Source organism: Lynx rufus, unplaced genomic scaffold (assembly GCF_022079265.1).
Source record: "Lynx rufus isolate CCGP_SWC_20201006 ecotype Redwood Valley unplaced genomic scaffold, mLynRuf1.p SCAF_18, whole genome shotgun sequence".
NCBI classification, from domain to species: domain Eukaryota; kingdom Metazoa; phylum Chordata; class Mammalia; order Carnivora; family Felidae; genus Lynx; species Lynx rufus.
In genome coordinates this window covers 6,425,545-6,449,520 of record NW_025814832.1, presented here as the reverse complement: position 1 = coordinate 6,449,520, position 23,976 = coordinate 6,425,545, and the positions used below count along the sequence as shown (strand labels likewise).

The 23,976-nt window shown below is 39.4% G+C and overlaps 1 protein-coding gene across 7 annotated transcripts in view; it reads right to left on the bottom strand.

Moving 5' to 3' along the window:
- The window catches only part of NF1 (neurofibromin 1), a 248,210-nt gene that overhangs the window by 76,603 nt on the left and 147,631 nt on the right, over positions 1 to 23,976 (bottom strand). For all 7 annotated transcript variants that reach the window (XR_006962286.1, XM_047080763.1, XM_047080758.1 and 4 more), the window contains one exon: positions 21,227 to 21,337. Coding sequence is in view for 6 of the 7 variants with exons in the window: in XM_047080763.1 (XP_046936719.1) it covers positions 21,227 to 21,337 (111 nt within the window). In the remaining variant the exon portion in view is untranslated. The remainder of the gene's footprint in view (positions 1 to 21,226; positions 21,338 to 23,976) is intronic.

Here is a 23,976-nt window from a genome sequence, read left to right as displayed (position 1 = left end):
TCAGGAATGCCTTCAAAAGAATAACCTTAAATAACAAAAAGCATATGGAAACATGAAGGATTTTCTTGTGTGTTGGCAACAAATAGTTAGAAAATTACAGAAGAAAGATACCGTTCATTGAAGCAACAACAAAGCAAATATACAATGCCTGAAATAACATTCACATGAAATGTGCAGGACCGAATGGGGGAAAAGCTAAAAAAGCATTAATGCGAGGTATTAGCTGAAACTTGATGAAGACGATACACAAAGATCTCTCCATTCATTTATCCTTTCACTCAGCAGACATTTATTCAGCACCTGGAATCAAGGCTAAGCACACGAGACACACCTTGAGTGGTATCGCAAAAATGAGATTATTTCCGGTATAATTCGTGGATTAAACCAACTCTGACAAATATATTCCAATGAGATTCTTTTTGAGACATGACATAAAACACTTCAAGTCACCTGGAAAAATAAATAGGCAAGAACAGAAAAAAGGAAGACACAGTAGAGGTATCTTACACATTCTCTGGAGGAGAACCCTTCTAAGACAAAATAGTAGGGACATAAAAATAGAAAGGCAGACAGCCACAGCACAGATATTCAAGCACAGTCAGAGTACTGTGCACAGAAGAGAGAATTCTAAGGACTTCCATTTCCTCACAGGGTTGTTGAGAGGAGTGAGGGCAAAATGAGATAATTCCTGTAACATGCTTAGAACAGTGCCTACCGCATAGGAAATTCCCAAACATTGTTCACTTTAGAAGGAAAAAAAAATCACAAATCAAAGGGCAAGGGTAAGACTCAGTATTAAGAATACTGGGGAAACTGGAAAACAGCCTACTTCAACACTCACTTCACGTGATACACCTACACAGCAAACTAAAAATGAGAACGTTAAAAAAAAAAAAAAAGGAAGTCTTAAAACCAGCAGAAGAATTTAAACGTATTTATAAATCTCTGGGAGACCTTTTTTTTTAATTAGGAAAGGGGAAAAAAATCACAAAGAAATTATCGACGGATTTATCTATATAAAACTCCCAAGTTTATGTGGAAGTAATGAGCTGAATAAAAATATTCAAAGAGAATACCATAAAGGAGATTGTTCATCAAAAGCTTACAAAATTGATAAGAAAAATATTTAGATTCCCAATGGGTAAATGCGCAAAGGACATAAGCAGAACACTTAAAAGACAGGAAGTATCCTGACTGAAAAGTTTATGGACCTAGGGACTACCACATAATGACTGAAAATGAAAACAAAATGGGATACCATTTTCATCATTAATTCAGCAAGCAATCTTTAAGAAACAGAAATGAAGGCCGGGGAAGCCATCACGAAATAACCACATTCACATGTTGGCACCACTTCTTTGAACGGCAACTGGCAGCCGTGAGGAGGAAACAGCTACCCTGAGCTGCTGCCTAGGCGTCTGGCAGTAGGACAACCCCGCACACACGCAGAGTCTGGCCCTCCGGATAAGGACCCGAGCTTAGCATTTCCACCACCAGTTCCTGCTTTGCTTTTCCTGGTGCACATTGTTAAATAACTACTCAGAGTTGGGCCCGTGAAAAGTTAGTGACTGTCGTCCCAACCACCTTCTAAGTAACAGGTGCTTGATACCCTGTGCTGTTTCCTGCTTGCCGGTAAGCCGGGACGGAAGCATGCCTTCCTCCAGCTCATTGCGCCCAGCCCCCTCAACACTTCTGGGATCCCTAAGTAATACATCTTTTGACCTTACTTCCTTTGTGTGAGTGTGCCAAAACAAATCAAATCAAAACCACCCCAGGGTTCTCACTTCCCCAAAGTGGAAGCTCAGGTGCTTAGGGAGCTACCTGCCAGCACCATGTGTGTGGTTTGTACAGGTCATAAGCCACAGAGTCCTTTTTTTTCCCTTAAATCCCTCCTCTTTTTACAACACAATGTTATGTTAGTTTGAAGTATACAACACAGTGATTCAACAATTCTATACATTACTCAATGCTCCCCATAAGTGCAGTCACCATACAGCGTTACTACAATATTATTAACTGTATTTCCTATTTCCTTTTCATCTCCATGACTCATTTATTTTCATAATGGGAAGTTTATACCTCTTATTCTCCTTCATCTATTTTGCTCATCTCCTAATGCACCTCCCCTTTGGCAACCACCAGTTTGTTTTCCGTATTTAAAAGTCTGTTTTGTTTTGTTTTGTTTTTGATTCCACATAGTGAGATCATATGGTATTTATCTTTTTCTGTCTGGCTTATTTCACTTAGCCTAATACCTTCTAGGTCCATCCATGTTGTCACAAAGATGTCATTCTTTTTTATGGCTAATATTCCATTGTGTGTATGAATGTATGTAGGGGTGTGTGTGTGTGTGTGTGTGTATTTATATACCACATCTTCTTTATCCACTCACCTATCAATGGGCACTTGGGATGTTTCCATACTGGCTTTGTAAATAACGCTGTGAAAAACATAAGGGTGCATCTATCTTTTCAAATCAGTGTTTCCATTTTCTTTGGGTAAATACCCATTATGGTATAACCTGCATACTCTTAATGTAATACACCAGCTACAGGCCTCCCAACACAACAATGTTCAAAAACCTAAAATATTTTAACCTTTAACCTAGTAAATTCTAGGTCAATTCTTTCTAACAGCAGGAAAAATGGAAACAATGCTAAATACCATTAGGACATTAGGTAAGTAGATCATGATCCCACTGACCAGAATATTATGTATCCAATAAGAATATTTATGAAGAGTTTTTGAAGTATGAAATGTGGAGAATGCAAAAACTAGAAAGCAAAAATTATAGGATATAAACATATAGAACTGTATATTAAACACAACAAAAAAGAGATCTATACCAAAATGCTAATACTGTATACCAAGTACGTTTTATTAACTGCTTTGTCCTTGAAAAATGCAAGCGATCTAAAAAAAGAACTATTGAGACAGCTGTCCAAGAGATCTAGGTCAAGGAGGAAAACAAGAAAATGGGAAGACGAAAAATGAACTGTGAATGGGAAGGGGTGGTCAAGACACGAGAGGGCATCATGAAATGAAGACCAGAGACAGAGAAACATAATCAGCATTCTTGGAAGCACATTCACAGGCACACCTCATTTTAGTGGGCTTCACTTTACTGCACCTTCATACACAGTGCGTTTTCTCGTATTGGAGGTTTGTGGCCACCCTGTACTGAGCAAGCCTATTGGCGCCATTTCTCCTACAGCACTTGCCCACTTCGTGTCTCTCACATTTTGGTAATTCCTCCCAATATTTCAAACTTTTTGATCGTAATTATGTTTATTATGGTGACCTGTGATCAGTGATCTTTGATGTTACTACTATATTTGTTATGGGGTGCCCAGAACAGCATCCACATAAGATCGTGAATTAATAAGTAAATGTGTGCATTGTGTCCCTACGACCACTTCCTTTCCTTCAGCCTCCCAATTCCTAGAGACACAACAATATTGGTATTAGGGCAATTAACGACCCTGCAGTGGCCTCTAACTAAGCATTCAAGTGAAAGGAAGCGTCACATGTCATTCACTGTAAGACAAAAGCTAGAGGTGATCAAGGCTAGTGAGGAAGGCATGTCGAAAGCCAGGACAGGCTGAAAGCCAGGCCTTTGTGAATGCGAGGGAAAAGTTCTTGAAGCTACTGCAGCGAACACACAAATGATAGGAAAGTGAAACGGCCTTGTCACTGATATGGAGAAAGTTTTAGTGGTCTGGAGAGATGATCAAACCAGCCACAACATTCCCTTAAGCTAAAGCCTAATCTAGAGCAAGACCCAACCCCTCTTCAGTTCTATGACAGTTGAGAGAGGTAAAGACGCTGCAGAGCTCCCTTTGAAGCTGGCAGAGAAGTTACTCCATGAGGTTTAGGAAAGAAGCCATGTCTGTAACACACAAATGCAAGGTGAAGCAGGTGCTGATGGAGAAGCTACAGCAAGTTCTCCAGAAGGTCCAGCTAAGATCATTCTGAAGTAAACAGCAGATTTTCAGTGTAAGTGCAACAGCCTTCTCTTGGAAGGAGATGCCATCTGGGACTTTTGTAGGTAGAGAGAAGTCAGTCAAGAGACAGGCTGACCCTCTTGTTAGGGGCTAACACAGCAGGAGACTAAGTTGAAGCCAATGCTTATTATTATTTTTTTTTAACGTTTATTTATTTTTTTGAGACAGAGAGAGACAGAGCATGAACAGGGGAGGGGCAGAGAGAGAGGGAGACACAGAATCTGAAACAGGCTCCAGGCTCTGAGCTGTCAGCACAGAGCCCGACGCGGGGCTCGAACTCACGGACGGTGAGATCATGACCTGAGCCGAAGTCGGACGCTGAACCGACCGAGCCACCCAGGCGCCCCACAGCCAATGCTTATTTATAATTCTGAATATCCTAGGGCACTTAAGAATGATGCTAAATCTACTCTGCCTGTGCTCTACAAATGCAAAAACGAAGCCTGAATAACAGCACATCTGTTTACAACATGGTTTTACTGAATATTTTAAGCCCACTGTTGAGACCTCCTACTCAGAAAAAAAGATTCAAGATATTACTGTTTGCTGGCAATGCACCTGGTCACACAAGAGCTGTGGTGGAGACAGACAATGAGATTAATGTTGTTTTCATGTCTGCTAACACAACATCCATTCTGAAGCCCAATGGATCAAGGAATAATTGTGACCTTCAAGTCTTATTTAACAAATACATTTCATAAGGCTATAGCTGCCCCAGACAGTGATCCTGTGATGGATCTAGACAAAGTCAATCAAAAACCTTCTGGAAAGGAGATACCATTCTAGAAGCCATTAAAAACATTTGTGGTTCGGGGCACCTGACCGAGTCGGTTAAGGGTCTAAGTCTTGATCTCAGCTCAGGTTTTGATCTCAGGCTCTGGAGCTCAGGCCCTGCGTTGGAAAGAGGTCAAAATATCAAGACAAACAGGAGTTTGGAAGAAGTTGATTCCAACCCTCATGGATGACTTCAGGGATTTCAAGTGGAAGAATTCCACCGAAACAGATTCTTCAGTGGAAGAATTAATGGCAGATGTGGTGGAAACAGCAAGAAAATTAGGATTAGAAGCAGAGCCTGAAGATGGGACTGAGCGGCTGCCATCTCCTGATAAAAGCTGAATGGATGGAGATGCTGCTTATGGTGGAACAAAGAGAGCAGTTTCTTCAGTTGGAATCTGCTCCTGGCGAAGATGCTGTGAAGACTGCTGAAATGACAACAAAGGATCTAGAATATGACATACGCTTTGTTGATAAAGCAGCAGCAGGGTTTCAGAGGACTGACTCCAATTCTGAAAGAAGGTCTACCGTGCATAAAATGCTATCGAACAGCATCATGTGCTACAGAGAATCATTCATGAAAGGAAGAGTCGATCGATGTGTGAAACTTCATTGTTGTCTTATTTTAAGAAACTGCCACGGCCACCCCAGCTTCAGCAGCCGGCACCCTGATCAGTCAGCAGCCGTCAACACTGTGCAAGACCACCCACCAACGAAGAGATTATGACTCACTGAAAGCTCAAATGATAATTAGCATTTTTAGCATAAAGTGTCTTCAGTTAAGGCATGTACATTGTTATTTTAGGCCTAATATGCTATTGCACACTTAACAGACTACCTTCTAGGGTAAACATAACTTTGACATTCACTGGGAAACCAAAAAATTCATTTGATTCGCTTTACTGTGATACTTGCTTTATTGCCATGGTCTGGAACTGAACCTGCAGAATCTCCAAGCTATGCCTACACATTGTATTAGCTTACTTTAGCACCACATGGTCAGTTGCTGTCAGAATTGTTCCCCAACAAATGTAACTAGACAGGCTCTTTTCTCTCCTTAAACAAACAAAACCCCCAATACATTCAAAAATTTCCCGTATCTCAGAATAAAATTTAAACTCTTACTACGGCTTACTTATGGTGAGGCCCTTGCCTTTAGAGTGGCATCCTTAAATTTACCAGCTCCGTTGCTGTATAGTTCAAACAAAGTGTCTTTCTGTCCCTCTGGTTCACCGCGCTCTCTTGTGAGCTCTCAGAGATACTGCGTGTCCTCTTTGGTACACTACCTTCCCTCTTCTTCCCCTAGTAAACCCGGATTCTTCCTTTCGATTTCTGTGTAGAGATCACTGTCTCCTAGGAGTTTGTGGGGTTTTTTGACCATCTTGATCTGAATTTATAAAAGAGACAATGAATTAATACAGATCAAAGATGTACCTGGTGCGCTAATGATGACCTACTTAGAACAGACCAAGTTAAACCTCCAAGTCTTATTCTACAGTCTGCGTTTCTTCCACTAGGTCAAAATAATAGCTTCAGAGTCCAGAAAAAGGAGAGATCTAAGAAAAGTTAAGAATGAAGGAAGATTTGGCTAGGTGGCTACTTCTAAGAAATTAGCTCTAGGCAGTGTGAGTTACCTATGGAATAATTCCAAAAAAAAAAAAAAGGTTAATTCTGAGACCTGTGAACAACTTAGTACCAGTGGATGGCTCAAGGGAAATCAGTCCAAGAAAGAGAAACAAATGCCACTTCCATTGTTACTGTATTAAGCAGATTAGCTTGCTTCACACTTTAAAAAGTGCTGTGCAAAGTGAGGTTTTAAAGAAGCTTAACTTAAAAAAAATGCCATTTTTGGCTCAAAGCCCCAACTCCATTAAACACGTTTAGGAACTAGTTGAGCCATATGCTCAACATACCCATTTATCTTTTCTATAAACCGTGGCTTGATATTATGAATCTGTTGGAAGTTATCGATGAGATGAAAGCACAAAACTAAACACACACACACACACACACACACACACACACACACACACACACACACAGTAAAAACAGTAAACTATATAGTTGTTTTCTGATCAAAACAGTTCTAAGTGTATTTAAAGCACATTGTGGTTTAACAGAGCATGAGATAAGGTTTTGTTACCCACAGCCTGTGTTGTTACCTTGGGCAAGTGATTAAATGTGCCTTCAGGTAAAAATCTAGTTAAGAACATGTATCCCATATGGGATATGTATTTTAAGGAATACAATAAATCATGTGTATTAAAGCACTTTGTAGGTGCTACATAAATATTTCAAAGATTACTGCTGTCCCTTGTTTCAGAGATTCATGGGTAATTACTAACATCAGAAATGGAAATGACTGAACCCATAATGATACATAATTCCCCATGTATGCAGTTATACTTCAAATAACTAGTTTACAAGGTTATTTATCCCATAGGGAATAAGATTTAGCAGTAAACAATCAGATATCTGGATATTTCATATAGGCATCTCGGTGCCAAGTATCACATAAATCTGATGAAATACTCCATACCAGGAAATGCAGTTTTTCACTCTGCTATTTTGTTGCCCATAGCCACCATCCAAACAAACAAACCAAACGCTTCTGGAAGGCTGAATGACTTGAAATGCCTGTCAAATCCTTGCCTCAACAGAAAATAAACTAAGATTTAATGGCTTTTCGTCCAGAAAGAAAAAATAAATAAATAAATAAAACATCAGTAAGGGAAAACAAGGATGCCATCACCACAATAACCACTGGGAAGGCCCTCGTTTGCCAAACAAAGCCTCAGCAACCACCACTGCGTGTAAGACATTGTGTAATATAAGAGTAACTGGCACACAGCCAGTCCATTTACCAGTTCTATTACTTAGACATCAGATACTCGGCTGTATTTCCTCACACTGATGGCAAATAAAGCAAAGAAATGTTTAAAAATAATTTCATCTATTGATAAGTTCTGATATTTCCTCATTCCTCACGGCTTTTCTACAACAATTACAAGAAGTCTTTCTTCCTTGCTTTAACAAAGCACATACCTGGTGAAATGCTGTACGTCTCTGCCCTGACTCGAAGTTAAAAACAATAAAAGCTGCAGGACATTAAGTATGAACTTAGAGACACTGTTTTCTTCAAACTGAAACACATTTAAATTAACCATAACATCAACATGAATTATATCTCAATAAAGCTGTTATTATTAAAAAAACAAATGTCTAGAGGGATATGAGTTAGGTTACCAAGATGGGCCTTGAATCAAAAGTAGGAGTTTGCTCTACATTAAAGGAAGGGCATCCAAGGCCAATGGTAAGATGGTTAGTGTTGCGGAAGCACAAGGCTAGGCATCTAATATAAAGTCTGGAGCACCCTCTACAAATGTTACCATACTTGGTGATGGCTAGTCCTCTAATATTAAACTTAAACGACCAGTTGAGACAAATGGCTTGAAGACTTTTTTGATCACTATAGTAAAGGTAATGTATAGAATGCTCACTTGGCATTCTGAGCTTTCTGGGCAGATTTTGTGTCTTTACTGGCTCCTCTAGTCTTCTTGACAACTGCTCTGATGATACCCTCAGCCATGTACCATGAAGACCCTTTTCTGAGAACATCCCAGAGGCTTACTTGGAACCACATCGATGATGGCAGTATCATCAGATTTCCAAAATAAGGCCACCATCTAGCCTTTTACCAAACTGACTTTCAACCTTCTGCTTTAGTTCAGCAACCTTGCAACTAATATGAGCAGCATAAAAGATCGTGAAGAGATTTGTATGAGACGCTAAGGAACAAAGGCTTTGCCTTGTAAGTCGGTGGTTTTGTTGAAGTGTGGTACCTATATAATGAGGTGCCATATGAAATAGGCATTTAACACTTCTGTATTTCTTTTTACCATTATCTTTTGCTTAGTGGTTTTCTAGTTAGAGCAATCAATACTGACTTTACTTATAGCATAATATAAATTTTCCTTTAAGAAAAAAAAGTCCAATAAAAGCCAATAAAAATATTGAGGAAATAACAGAAGTTTTGAAGAAATGGCAAAAATCCCAAAGGTGGTATATGAATGTCTTACATATGAAAACTTGGCTAACCGGAGCACATAAAAGGTTTTATCTGGAAGTAACATGGTAGTATTTTAGAGACATCATTCTGGCAGTAGTGGGGAAAATGGAGGGGATGGGGTAATATCCTGGTTGACAAAGAATCCAATTAGGAAGTTGTTGTAATAGCCTAGACAGCAAACAATGGTCCACCGGCAGTATACTGCCCACATGCCACTTGTGGCCTGTAAGCTAAGAACGGTCCTTACATTTTTAAAGAGCATTTTAAAACAAAACAATCCCCCCCCCACAAGAAAGAAAGAAAGAAAGAAAGAAAGAAAGAAAGAAAGAAAGAAAGAAAGAAAGAAAGAAAGAAAGGAGGGGAGGGGAGGGGAAGGGGGAGGGAAGGTAAAGGAAAGGAAAGGAGGAAGGAAGGAAGAAGGAAAGAAGAAAGAAAGAAAGAAAGAAAGAAAGAAAGAAAGAAAGAAAGAAAGAAAAGAAAGAGAGAAAGAAAGAAAGAAAGAAAGAAAGAAAAAGAAAGAAAGAAAGAAAGAAAGAAAGAAAGAAAGAAAGAAAGAGAAAGAAAGAAAGAAAAAGAAAACGAAAAACTATTTGGCCTGTAAAGCCTACTACTTGGTCCTGTACCACAAATGTTTGTTCACTAACCCCAGCTTTGACAACCGATTGAACTGTAAATGGAGTGTGAAGATAAAGCATAAAACACTTTGTGAAGCAGAATCAGAAACACTCACTGACTAATCAGATGCCTGTGGTTAAGAACAGGTAGAAGTGAAGACTGATGCTAAGGCTTCTATTTAAAGCTCAAGGCAGTTGGAAACACTATTACCCGAGAGAAGAAAACAGAAAGGAGGATGTCTATTCTAGACATCCCTCAGAAATTAAATCACTTTGTTTTCACCATTAACGAAAAATAAGATTAAATGACAACAAGCCAAAATGAGGTAACAGACTTACAGTATTATAAAAGTAGGAAAAAAACTTCCTCCAAAACAGTCATTTGCTCTTGGAACATGTATTTTGCAACAAGGGGAAAAGTGTTACTTTCCTATATTAGATTTCTAAAATGAAACGGCTGGTATTTTACTGTAGAAAAGTGAAGTACAATTCTAAAATGTATCACATTTAAGTCTAACATAACAATAGTCTGTTTCTGCATATTTGCATATCCACTTTCTCAGAAAGCTTACAAATAGTGTCTTCACGAGTAATTGTCCACAATGAAAGCCACTTGTGCTACACAGTTCTGATATGTTTTAGATGTTCTACTTAAAAAAAAATTTTTTTTTAATGTTTATTTTTGAGACAGAGAGAGACTGAGCATGAACAGGGGAGGGTCAGAGAGAGAGGGAGACACAGAATCCGAAACAGGCTCCAGGCTCTGAGCGGTCAGCACAGAGCCCGACGCGGGGCTCGAACTCACGGACCGCGAGATCATGACCTGAGCCGAAGTCGGAGGCTTAACCGACTGAGCCACCCAGGCGCCCCTAGATGTTCTACTTTTAAACACAGGTAAAAGCCCACTAGTAGCATGATAAAAATGTTAATCCTGAAAACCCTAATTGCTTTCAGAAGCAAACACATATTACTTTCAAAAGTTTATTATTATTTTTTAATGTTTTATTTATTTTTGAGACAGAGAGAGCATGAGGGGGAGAGAGGCAGAGAGGCGGAGACGCAGAATTTGAAGCAGGCTCCAGGCTCGGAGGTAACAGAGCACAGAGCTCAACATGGGGCTTGAACCCATGAACCGTGAGATCATGACCTGAGCCGAAGTCAGACGCTTAACCGACTGAGCCATCCAGGCACCAACTTTCCAAACTTTAAAAGTTGAAGGGACATGACGTACAGGTGTAATAAACATAATGGCAGAGTACTTAGAGAGGGTGTTCTAAACAGCAAAGATTGCTTCCATTGCTAACAGAGTGTTTGTGTAACTGCCACCCAAGAAAACATTCAAGTGTCCTATTCATGAGACAAAAACCCAAAGACGGAAGAGAAAAGTTATGGAAGAAAAAACAGGACCTAATTATTTCTAGAGTAACATATTAAAATTGCAACTTGAAATTCTCCAGAAGTTGCTATATAAAATTTATAAGCATTGAGATGATTTTATAAATAAGATCCCTTTTCTCCATTTAAGAGTTCTGAAAGAATCAACAGGTGAAGATAGAAAGTTCCAGAAACATAAAAAAAAAAAGGTCAATTCAAGGTAACATATAAGGGAAGATACTGCTCTTATAATTCCTTGCTAGTTCCAAAGCTCCAGCACTAAATATGAGAAATCTGGATTTCCCAGATAAAAATTAAGAACACGGTTGCTATTCTTACATCAATTCTGGCTACTATCTACCCAATGCTTACTACTTGCTGGGCACAGTTCTGAATGCCACGCAAATACTATCACAATATTCACAATAAACTTATGAATGTGGCACAGATCCACAATCCCTCATCTGAAACCTTGGGACAAGATACAGTTCAGAATTCAGAGTCGTTCAGATTTTGAGGAAGACAACACAGTGCATATACTGTTTGTAGTAGTTTAGGTTCCAGCAGGAAACAGGTGGCACACTCAAACTGGGATATGAGAGAACGTGTACAGAGGAGAGGGAAGGGTTTCCTGAGAGAGAGATAAGGGAAACTGTTCGACACTCGGACAGTAGACCTGAAGGAGTCACGCAGGGAGCAGTTGCCAGAAACCAGACACAGAGAGGGCCGTCTGACAAAAACCATGATCTTCACAGAGGGAGGCAGTCAGCCCACCGTGGCCTTGCAGGAAGCGAGCTGAAAGAATACACTCTTCCCCACAGGTCAAAGAGAAGGAGGTGAGCAAAGACGCCCAATGCTATCCTCCACACACAGCTCGGCCTCTCAGGGGACGACAGGGGCGTACAGGGAGTGGATCTGGAGAGGCCACGGCAAGCTACCCAGTACCCAGCTGTATTTGTCAGCATGAACTAACTTCTGCCACAATGCCAACACAACCCTGGCTAAGACAACAAAAGTTTACTTCTCACTGGTATCAGGTCATCCAGTAGTTCACCATGTGTAGAACCCCCTCCTGAACCGTTGGTTGCTACTAGGTGTTGAGAGAAGACACCAGATGGGCGAGTGGTGAGAAGGCCTGGAAGGGACATACATCAGTGGAGCCTACGTTGTCCTGACTGAGACACAGACACGTGGCACCACCTAACTATAAAGACTCATGGAGCAGTGAGGTGATGTGCCCGGAAGGAACAGAAGAAACACAGTGAGAAGCACTAGCCTTATGGTGCATTATATAACACTTCAGTAGAATTTGAGACCATACCCCAAGTCAACCTGAGATTTCTTCAGTGAAACATTAACACCCACACTAAGTGGGACAAATACAGATAGTACTAATAACAATGATGAAAAGCCTCACGCCAAGGCAGATTAGGCGTTTCCACCAAATAAGTTTTGGTACCAAATTTTTTTTGACAAAATCCTTCAGGTTTCCAGAGGATTTTGCATTTCATATTTACAGCTAAGGGATTACAAACGTGCAGTGTGATCATTATACAAATGAAGAAACCTCTCAAACGGCAGTAAGAAAATAGGGATGGGACTTCAACTCAGACCCATGACTGGCAAAATTACACTTAGGAAAACTGCAAATGACCAAATGGCTCTTATCATTCTAAACATCATTAATGATATCAGCCCACAGACATAAAGAAACAAAGGAGATATTGCAATCAATTCCAGTGTTGATTGTATCCTGTTCTGTCCCAGCACTCACTGGGCTAGCAGGCGGAGGGAATATAGAGAAGAGGTAATCCTGACCAAGAGAACGCCAGGATATGGTGGAAGAGAGATTTAGGATACATCTATAGTAACAAGCAGACTCTGATCCATGCTCTAAAAGTATGAAGTCTTAAAATGACTGATTCTGAAGTATAGAATTAGGGAAGGCTCAGAGAAAAGGCACTGCCATCCGAGTTAGACCTGGAAGGAAGAACAGAACTGTGAACGAGAAGTCTGTTGGGCAGATGGGGGGGAGACTGAACAAACGAAAAGAGGCAGGAGGTATTTAAAGACCTGAATAATGAATGGCAAATGGCTTCTGATTAAAAGCACCTGAGTGGACAGTTCAGAGTTTTAAATTTTACCTAATTTTCATCAAGATGCCTAGACAGTTTAAGATTAATAAGTCAAAGAGGACCATGAAAAGTCCACGGTAGGAAAGCCATTTGGCTAGGTGATGATGCAACTTACTGAGAATCAGACTATGAGAAGAACCTATCTGGGTTCAAACATAGGAAAGGGAAAATTTTGAATTTTAAATTTTAAATAAGTTGAGATGAAGTGTTTGGAGCATCACTAAGGAGTTATCTGTGTTATCTGAGGACTCTGATTTATAAATTTTTACTCTGGTTGCTAAGAGGCTTTTTATGTTGACTTCTTAGGTCTAATCACGCTAATCTCCAGTTTAGCGAGGTTCTTTATTACATGTGCCACATAAATAAGGTTTAGCAAGCACTGGTTCTATTCATTCAGGAGAAACAAATCTTTATAGCAAAGTAAGACATGTGAGGAACATGTACCGACTTGTACTTCTGCCATTTTTGTAGCAATTTCCTTGTATGTCAACACAATTTTAAAGAGTGCCGGCCAATGTGACAAAAACGTTAGCACGATACAACTGAACTTCCCTGTATGCTAATTATCAAGGAAAAGAAATAATCAAAAGACAAAATTCCTTTAAAGAATATACTTAATGTGCTTCAACGTGGGTGGTTTAATGTATTAAAGAAAAAAAACTTTGTTGGGGTGCCTAACTGGCTCAATCAGTAAAGCATGTGACTCTTGATCTCAGGGTCGTGAGCTGAAGCCCCCCACTGGATATGGAGCCCACTTAAAAAGAAAAATTAAAAAAAAAACAAAAACAAAAACTTTGTTAACACGGTATGACAGTATCACTTCCATATGCAATCCTTTTCTTTCTTTTCTTACTAAGCTTGTTTTATATTAATAAGGTTTAACTTCTTTTCTAATGGATTATGTATTATTAAATGCCTGAAATGCTATATTCCTGAGTCATTTTTAAAACTTCAAAATAACATGTTCAGAATCAACCTATAAACATATAAGCAAGACGTTTTAAGAAAAATTAAGACATCTGTCTCTTAATATACTTACTTGATTTAAAGTCATGATAATCACAGCAGGCAAAATAATAGAGTCCTCTAGTTAGTCTAGTGAAGAAACTAATGAACACATAGATAAGAGGAATAACAAAGATATGTTCACCGGCTTCCTTAAATAAACAAGTAGAATTTTAGAAAGACTTTATTTGAATTCCTTGATCTCGGCCAAGGTCCAGCTGTTTATACTAGCTGTTTGGAAAATACTCAGTAGGACATTTCCAAAGAGCAAATCCCAGGTCAAGTTCAGAACATGTGACCTCCTCACTGATTGTATTTAAACAGCATACGGTAAGAAGTTAGATTCCCCAAGGGACACTGGAGAAAGCCTGAATTCTTAATCTTCGAAGAAAAAAACATCAAAAGGTAATATTAACTTCAAATTTTCTGAATTACATATTAGAGGCAAATGTAACTTTTAGGATATATTAGATTCCTAAAATTAAAGTCTGCACTTCAAGTTAAAAGAGTATTTAACCATGACCAACATGGGGTAGTTGCATTATCTCACATGTGGCAAGCCATTAGGTTTGAATGTAAGATAAAAGTAAATAAGCCTTACTTTAAAAATGGTTTATTATTAAACTTTTGGTGTATGTCTGTAGAAGACTGGACTAAGAGACTCAAGTTCTAGTTCTACACATTTTTAGATATGCATTCTCAGGCAAGTTATGCCCTTTGTCTGAGTCCATTTGTAAGTCCATTTGTAAGGAGTTGGTATTGATCACTCTGACTTTTTCCCTATCTTAAAAACTATGAAATTGTTGGGGTGCCAGTCAGTTAAGTGCCAGACTTCAGCTCAGATCATGATACAGTTTGTGGGTACGAGCCCCACATTAGACTCTGCACTGACAGTGTATTGCCTGCTTGAGATTCTCTCTCTTTCCCTCTCTCTCTCTCAAAAATAAATTAATAAACTTCAAAAAAACAAAAAAAAAGAAATTGTAAAGCCCAAGATCAGCATCTCCCCAGTGCTGGAATGAGATTTCCTTCAGGTTTTCCTCTTTTTTTTTTTTTTTATTTTTTAACATTCATTTATTTTTTGAGCTACAAAGACACAGAGCAAGTGGGGGAGGGGCAGAAAGAGAGGGAGTCACAGAATCCAAAGCAGGCTCCAGGCTCTGAGCTCCAAGCTGTCAGCACAGAGCCTGACGCAGGACTCAGACTCATGAATCGTGAGATCGTGACCTGAGCCAAAGTCGGATGCCCAACCGACCGAGCCACCGGGGTGCCCCCAGGTGTTCCTCTTTAAAAAAGCTAATTCTTAGATTTCTGTTCCGAGTGTCAGTAAATTTCTATAATTATTTTGACACAGGAAAATGGTGTTCAAGCTGTCACTCATCAGCCTGTTCCTCCTGTTTGTCACTAACACTTTGGGGAGCACTACATTAATGACCTCAAGTTCTATGACAGTCTCGAGTCCCGCAATGAGTCTGAATTCTCTGACAATCCCGAATTCCAAGACAACCTCGAATTCCAAGACAACCTCGAATTCCAACACAACCTCGAATTCCAACATAACCTTGAATTCCAACACAACCTCAAATTCCAAGACAATCTCGAATTCCAACACAATCTCGACTCTCAAGACAACTTCAAATCTCCAAAGAACCTCAAATACAAAGATGACTTCAAATGCCAAGACACTTCTGAAAATAGCAGTGACCCCAAAGATAGCCACAACCATGAACATGACGACTATGGGAAGTGGTGGCACGAAACTGAATCCAATGGACAGCACTCACTTTCTTTTCTATATAATATGTTCACTGTTTTGTGTGCACTCAGGCTGAAGTGGACTTGAACTTCTGCATTCCTATCTCAGTTCATTACTATCTGCCGAATTACAACAAGCACACTAGGAAAATCAAATTTATTTCAACTTACTTGTTAGGAAGTTATCATTATCCTGGCTTAATTAGGTTGTAGATTTTAATTGTGTAAGTTTATTACCTTAATATAATGGTTTTCTTCCTTAAAAATGCTAAAACAAGCAAAATGCCACATGTTTGCCTTTTAAATGTCTGCAGAATTGAATTGAAACTCAGATTTTTACATTAAAAGTGTAAGAGAAGAAATTATGTTGGTGATGTCTAACCAAAGTACACCTCTGTGTATGAGAGAAGGGGACAGAGGATGGGGAATGAGGAGTGGTGTGTGCTATTTTTGTATCAGTTTTTATTAAATAGACATGTGCTAATCTTACAAGAAGATACTACACAAAACACCTGTGTCACCTATTTCATGAATGTGGAACAGTAATATGTTGTTACGGTAAAAAATGTGCCAATTCTGTTTTTTGAAAAAAAAAAATGTTTTGTTTTTTTTTTTAAATTTATTTGAAGGATCTCTACACCCAGAGGTAGGGCTCAAACTCATGACCTTGAGGATCAAGAGTTGCATGCTCTTCCGACTGAGCCAGCCAGGCGCCCCAACTCTGCTATGCATAATGCAGCTGGTCCAATGACAAGACTATCTTGCTCTGAGTAAACATTTTCCTGGTTATTTGAAACGGTCATTTGTAAATCAGATGCCTAGAATTCAGAACTCTTCCCTATAGAAATATATCTCACAACTATTGGGAAGTTTCATGCTGGTCTACAAGGGTTGATTTAACCCCAAAACCTAGTACATAATTTTAACACTGATAATAACCATGTCATTAATAGTGTAGTTGTTAAGGTTTGAAACCAGCTGATTCTTAGCAGTTGTGCTGCCATGAGTGAAATACACGACCCGGTGGGATTCCCAAACTTCAGTCATAAACGGATTACAGATGAATCACTCCGGGTGCCTGCTGAATATATAGATTAGGCTCTCCCCAAGGGATTCTGATCTGGTAGCCCAGGACAGGGTCTCGGGATATGTTTCCTGTTTTAATTCTCCAGGTCATTCGGACAGCTAGGTTTGGGGGTGACTTGCCACTTCTCTTGACAAGTTTATTTATACACATGTCCTTCACTGCTCTTAACAAGGCCTCAGAAGGTTAGTGTCGGGGCTCCATGAAAAATTCTACCACAGGCACAATTCGCCTGATGCAGAGAAAGCACTCAGTAAATGTTAGCACTAGTGCCACCCAAAAAGCAACTGCCAGGTGTAATATTTCTAACATTCATGTAAAACTTTTAGGTTTCACATTTTTAAGTATTTTCCCCAAATAACCCATGCTCCTGGTAACAACCCAGAGAGATACATAATAAATATTCTAACTGGTCTTCGACCTCCTCCAGTCATACTCCCCTGTCATAAGCAACGTGAATAGTTTATCAACGTTTATTTATTTTTGGGACAGAGAGAGACAGAGCATGAACGGGGGAGGGGCAGAGAGAGAGGGAGACACAGAATCGGAAACAGGCTCCAGGCTCTGAGCCATCAGCCCAGAGCCCGACGCGGGGCTCGAACTCACGGACCGTGAGATCGTGACCTGGCTGAAGTCGGACGCTTAACCGACTGCGCCACCCAGGCGCCCCAACGTGAATAGTTTAATGTGCATATTTGCACTCATTTCTCCAGCTATATATGCTTGTGCACACATATTACTCGGCACCCTGTATGACAAGTGCCACAGTCCTCCTTCTGGGTCTTTTTAAAGCTGCACTGGAACACTTCTGTTACTCTCGCCTGATCAGAATCCATTTTTCCTCATCCTGGTATCTGCAGTCCAATTTTCCCTTTCAACTCATGTAATTCAAGTAGGGCTACAGTTTCACCACGGTGCTCCAGGGATGGGCACATGATTCAGGCCCAGACAACCAAGATATCCCATCCCCCTGCCACAGCGATTGCCTCAAGAACTGGCACGTGACTCAAGCCAGGCCAGTAAAACCAGGACCCTTGCTGTACCTACTGGCAAATAGGTCATTTTCCCTCAGTTGTTAAGCTGAGAACGCAATCCATTGCTGACCATGGGAAGAGCTTCCTGGGAATGACATCGACCCAAAGGAAGTGGAGTCGAGACAGAGAAGACAATGTTCTCCAGATGACCCTGTTCAAAGCTCTGCACGAGGTCATGCAAGAAGCCAGGCCATCCCTTGATCTCCTCAGGTGCATGTGCCAATTAATACCCTTTTTAGTTTGCACAAGTTTGAATTTCATTTCCGTCGCTTGTAACAAGTAGAAAAAACAACACATTGTATATTATTCCAGAATATAGAGGCAGCATCATATATTCAACAATTCCCCTTTGGAACATAGTTACAGTGTTTTCTTTCTTTTCCTTTTTTTTTTTTTTTTTTTTTGCTACTATAAACAAGGCTGCAACAATTGTTCTTGTATTTATGGTACTTTACTACAGGGTGGGAGCATAAATCTATGGGAGGGACTAGCAGGGAAAGATTAGGAACTCAATTAGGTAATAATTATGGAGCACCTTGCATGCCTGACAACAGAACCTGTGGATTCCTTTATGTGAGGAATCAATGGTGCTATTTAACACCCCGAGAACGCCGAGATGAGATGTGTACTGCCAACTGCCTCCAGAAGCAATGTGGAGATGACCCAGAAGAAGTTCCCCGCGAATTAGGAAGTTGGAGGATAATGCTGCATTAGCACAGGTAAGAGCTAATAAGCAAGTGTCAGTAATGGCAGTGGGGCAAAAAATGGTTCCAAAAGGCATTTTCAAGGCACCTAAAAGAAATAAACCATTAAGATCCAATTAAAAAAAAAAAAAAATAGAACACATACCAAAGGACAGCCCCTGCTAAAAAAAATAGCAGTAGGTGGTTATTTTGATCACATGACTAGAGCTAGGAGCAAGCACTTAGCATGAAAGGTTTTGCCAAACAGATACTATTCAGCTGAACCATTCTCTTTTTGGAATTTGAAGCATGCAGTACTGAGGTAATGAAAGAATTAGTGGCTGGGGCTAAAACTGAAGGGATACAGAAAGAGAAAAATCATGAAGCAGAGTTGATTAGGAAGCCAAGAGGGAGTCAGAGTGTAAACTGGTTCCAGAACTGATTGCCACCTAGTTCTGTCTACATCTGGGCAGGCTCTGCTGCAATTCCTGTTTTTCCTGAGAAAATAAGAAGGGCTTCTTTGCAATAACAAAGGTCACACTAAAACAACTTAATTGATTTGTCAGGATCTCACTGTTAAAATAAGACTAGGTGACTGATAATGAGGAGGATAAAAGAAAGAGGTAAGAATTTAAAAAGATCAGGGTTTCTAGCATGGGAACGAAGAATGATGTTATTGAAAAAGAGAATACAGTGTGAAAAAGTGGAATTGAATATACGGAATTAAGTTTTGCGTACTTCAAGTCTGAAATGTCCCTGGACTATTTGTAAGGTGAATGGAATCCACAGGTCAAAAGACATTAATTAATACATTGTAGTCCAAGCCATAGAAACACAAGAATATCAAGAGAAGTCCAACCCAAGTGCTCTTTGACAAAGCTGGCTATGTAGAGATAAGGCCTTTACACTCTTCTGGACTTGTACAGTGGAGGAAACAGGCCTCTCTCTGCTCTGAGCTACTATGTGCTCAACTGTCTTTGAGCTAAGACTTTGAAGGCCAAGAGGAGCTCTAGGAGGTCTAAATAAAAAGCTGAAAGTACCCAAAATCTGAAACTGGAAGAGTGCTATCAAAAAACAAAAAGAAAAAAGAAAAGAAAAGAAAACCTCAAACATACTCTGTACAGAACTTTTAAGTCACAAAATATTTTATGGGACAGGTCGACAGTTTTTATAAGTTCTACCCCTCACCTTTTTTTAACATATGAAGAAACAGATTCAGAAGAAAGTAACTTGTCTAAGATTATGTGGCTAGTTAAGCAACAAAGTTGAGAATCCTTAACACTCTCAAATCACCATGTTACATAGGTTTCCCGGAAATCCCACTGATTTAATCCAACAGAGGGTGTCTGCACTGAGGTTTCCCAGAAATCTTTGCTACTTGTAAACTAACGAGAAGTTAAAGGGGGAGGAGGACACGCACCTGTTTGCCTCTCTCACCAGTGTTTCACTTTTAATTACTTCAGCAAAATAGGGAGGGTCAAAATATACCGACTGCATTAAAAGTTGTGGTTGAAACACAAATATGCTTCATCTCAATTGCAAAAGAAAGTCAAAATTACCTTTGATGATTTAGAAACAGGTACTGATAGAAAAGTTGGAGAGAAGACTTTCAAGGGAAACGAAGAGACCTTACTCAGAGTTGTTCAAGAGGAGAGCACAGGGTAAATGCAAGTTTCTATACTCTCTTGATTCCATAAGACCCAGTTCTTGGGGCTTCCTGGTCTTAATGCTATCTGAATTATTTGACTAAATTAGTTTCCCACCTTCCGCATCCCTTTGCTCAGTCCCCTCCCGCCATTTCTCAACCTCCATTTCCTATATACCGACAAGCTCTCGCAATCCATGGCCATTCAGTCTCCTGACAGAACTCTTCAACGTATGCTAAATTCAGGAAACTCAGGAAGATTAATTTCTACAGCTACTGAATAGTAAAACTAAGATTACACATAGTCCTTGAAATTCCAAAACCAATGGTCTCTCTGTTAGACCACACCGTCTCTGCGGTTCAAATACCACGAGTTTATGATATGAACAGGAAGAAGTAAAACTCGCCAACTTGTATCACAGGTAAGTTCTCAAAAGGTAGAATGAGGCAAGAAAGAGAAGACAGTAGCAGGGAAAGCAACGCAAAGCTTCATACCTACTGTGAAGAAGGAGCTCACAGCATTTTCAGAAAGGTTTTCTAGGCACTAGCCTGGACTGAAGACAGCATGAAAAAAAATGCAATCAATTTTCCAAGCTGGCACCTGTGCCATCTTTATAGAAATTTCCACACCTTCTCTAAATTACTTGTTAAATCACCCTGATGTTGTCATACACAGCATATTACTGAAAGTTCTTAGAAACAGATTCTTAAAGTTTTATTTCTGTCATGTTGTAGATATTATTTAATCAGAATACACCTAAAAAGAAAAGATTCTTTGCTATTTTTTTTTTATTCTTGGTAATTAATCCATTGTAAGAAGTATAAAAAAAAACTGATGTAAGAAAGGGAAGCCAATAGGAAATAGGTCTCCTGAAAAGCAATTTCTAATATACCACGTATCATTTTGGGACAGGCTGGTTATTTACCCTGCTATATTCTTCCAGGTAAACTTGTCTTCAATTCCAGTGAAGTCAAATGGGAAAAATCAAACTTGCTGTCTCTCTCCATTTTAAACACTCTGATAAGAGAAACTGAAACAGTATGTCTTACCTCCGTGCAACATAATAAAATATAGGATTCCCAGCTTTGGAAGTCCCAGCTTGGTAGAAAATACTTAATGTTTTCAAAGCCTTGAACTCTTCTTTTTCATGTACTTGATGCCTGAAAGGAAAAACAAACAAACAAACAAACAAAAAACAGGGTAACTCATAAGCTTTATCTTGTCCATTGAGTATTTATAAAAACCCATGATTAGACCAGTGATGAAATATACTAAATGATAAAACATTTAAAAGCAACACACTTCCTGAAGGGCAATTTGACAAGTACCCAAAATTTCAAGATGTTACTCTTTGAAACATAACAAGTCGTCCTTAGCACTACCCTGGGCAGTAATATGAACCATAGAATTGTTTTTAAATTAAAAAAATCCTTTAATAGTTTATTTATTTTTGAGAGAGAGAGGCAGAGAGAGACAGCGTGCAAGTGGGGGAGGGAGACACAGAATCTGAAGAGGGCTCCAGGCCCTGAGCTGTCAGCACAGAGCCCGACATGGGGCTCGAACTCATGAGCCGTGAGATCATGACCTGAGCCGAAGTCAGACACCCAACTGACTGAGCCACCCAGATGTCCCTACCATAGGATTGTTTTTAATCATGGTATTTTCTTTTTCTAGAAGCTGTTGAGTTTTTATTTATTTGTCTTTCAAGAGTTCAGTTTATCAACCTTTTCTTTTTGGGTTTATAATTCTGAATGATTAAAAAGGCCTTCCTTTGCATATGTTTTCTTCTTCATGGGAGTTTATCCTCATGAATGATGGGAGCACCTTTTTCCAGTCACTCACTCAGTTGTAGCAACACCATTTATTAAAAGTCCATTCTATGGCTAAAATAAAAAACACAGGAAACAATAGGTGTTGGCGAGGATGCTGGAGAAAAAGGAACCCTCATGTACTGTTGGTGGGAATGAAGGTTGGCGCAGCCTCTGTGGAAAACAGTGTGAAAGTTCCTCAAAAAATTAAAGATAGAATTACCATAGGATCCAATAACTCCACTGGGTATTCACCCAAAGAATATGAAAACATTAATCTGAAAAGATACATGTACTCTATATTTATTGCAGCATTATTTATAATAGCCAAGATATGGAAGCAACCCACGTGCCCATTGCTAGGTGAATTTTTTGTCGTATGTTAGATCCCCATATGTATTTTAAAATATTTCAGAAAAAGCCTGATTTGGTTTTTATGTATTCTGTTAAACATTCAATGTGTAATTATTTGAAGCTTCAGGTCATTCACCAACCCTGGGACGTTGTCATCTGTTGTCTCTTCAAATATTACCTCTTCTCCGTTCTCTCTAAGCTCCATTTCTGAAACATCTATTACTCATTTTGGACCTTCTCCTTCTGTCATCTGCATCTCTTAACTTTCTTCATATTTTCCACTTCTTTATCAATCTGTACTGACCATATGTTGGCAATGTGCTCAGAAATTATCTTCCAGCTATGTGTTTTAAAAATAAAATATTTTAAAAATATATTTCCTTTGGAGGTACCTGGGTGGCTCAGTCGGTTAAGTGTCTGACTCTTGGTATCAGCTCAGGTCACGATCTCAGGGTCATGAGGTTAAAAAAAATTTTTTTTAATGTTTATTTGTTGAGTGGGGGCGGGGAGGGAAAGGGGCAGAGAGAGAGGGAGACACAGAACCTGAAGCAGGCTCCAGACTCCAAACTGTCAGCAACAGAGCCGGACTTGGGGCTTGAACTCACAGACGGCAAGATCATGACCTGAGTCGAAGTCGGACACTTGACTGAGCTACCCAAGCACCCCTCAGGGTTGTGAGATTGAGCCTTCAGGCGGGCTCCGTGCTGAGCACGGAGCCTGCTTGGGATTCTCGCTTTTGCTCTCTCTCTGCCCCTCCCCCACTCACGCTGGTGCTCTCTCTCAAAATAAACATTAAAAAAGCAAATACCTAGTATATAATACTAGGTGTTACAGTAGTATAGTGTAGTAGTATAGTATAATACTAGGAAATATAGTATAAAATACTTTGACCTAGTACTTCTGTACGTCATGTATCTCTTACGTCCTGGAAGGGGTGGGGGAGAGAGGTTCTATCATCTCAGTTCATTATGTTGTCAGTACCAGCTCAGCATTTGTTTAGTATTAATGGAAACAACCTAGATATTGTTTGATAAGGGCAACAGGTACACACATATACAAATGATTATGAGGCTGTGTGCCAAATGTTAACTGAATTATCTCTAAAAGGTGAATATCTCAAAGAAGAGTAACTGAGAATTTTTTACTTTCTTTAGATTTCTGACTTTTGAATAACTTAACAATTTTTATTTTTATAGTTGAGAAAATGAAGCTTTCTTCAATTTTTTTTTTTTTTTTTTTACCAAAAAAACGGGTCTCAAAGAGCATCAGCGGGAGCTGAGAGAACAAAAATAACACTTAACATTTATTGAACACTATATATACCAGACACTGTTAGATCGGTTAGTCTCCAAAAGCATGGAAGATTGTCTTTTATAAGGGAAGCTAGGGTCTCAGAGAAGGAGCAATAAATAGGTTTTCTTAGAAAAGTGGAAAAATGGCTAGGATGTTCTCAGTAAGTGGTGAATAAAAAAGCTATATGTTTTTGTACTGTGTAATTTTCAATTACGTAATATGAAAACTTTGTGTGGAAAGTATTTCTTTAATCACTTAGGAGTAAACATTTGTTACAATGAAAAGAATATAGTAGAGCTAAAGATAAAAAATAAGCTGGAAAGGAGACTGTTTTGTATTCACAC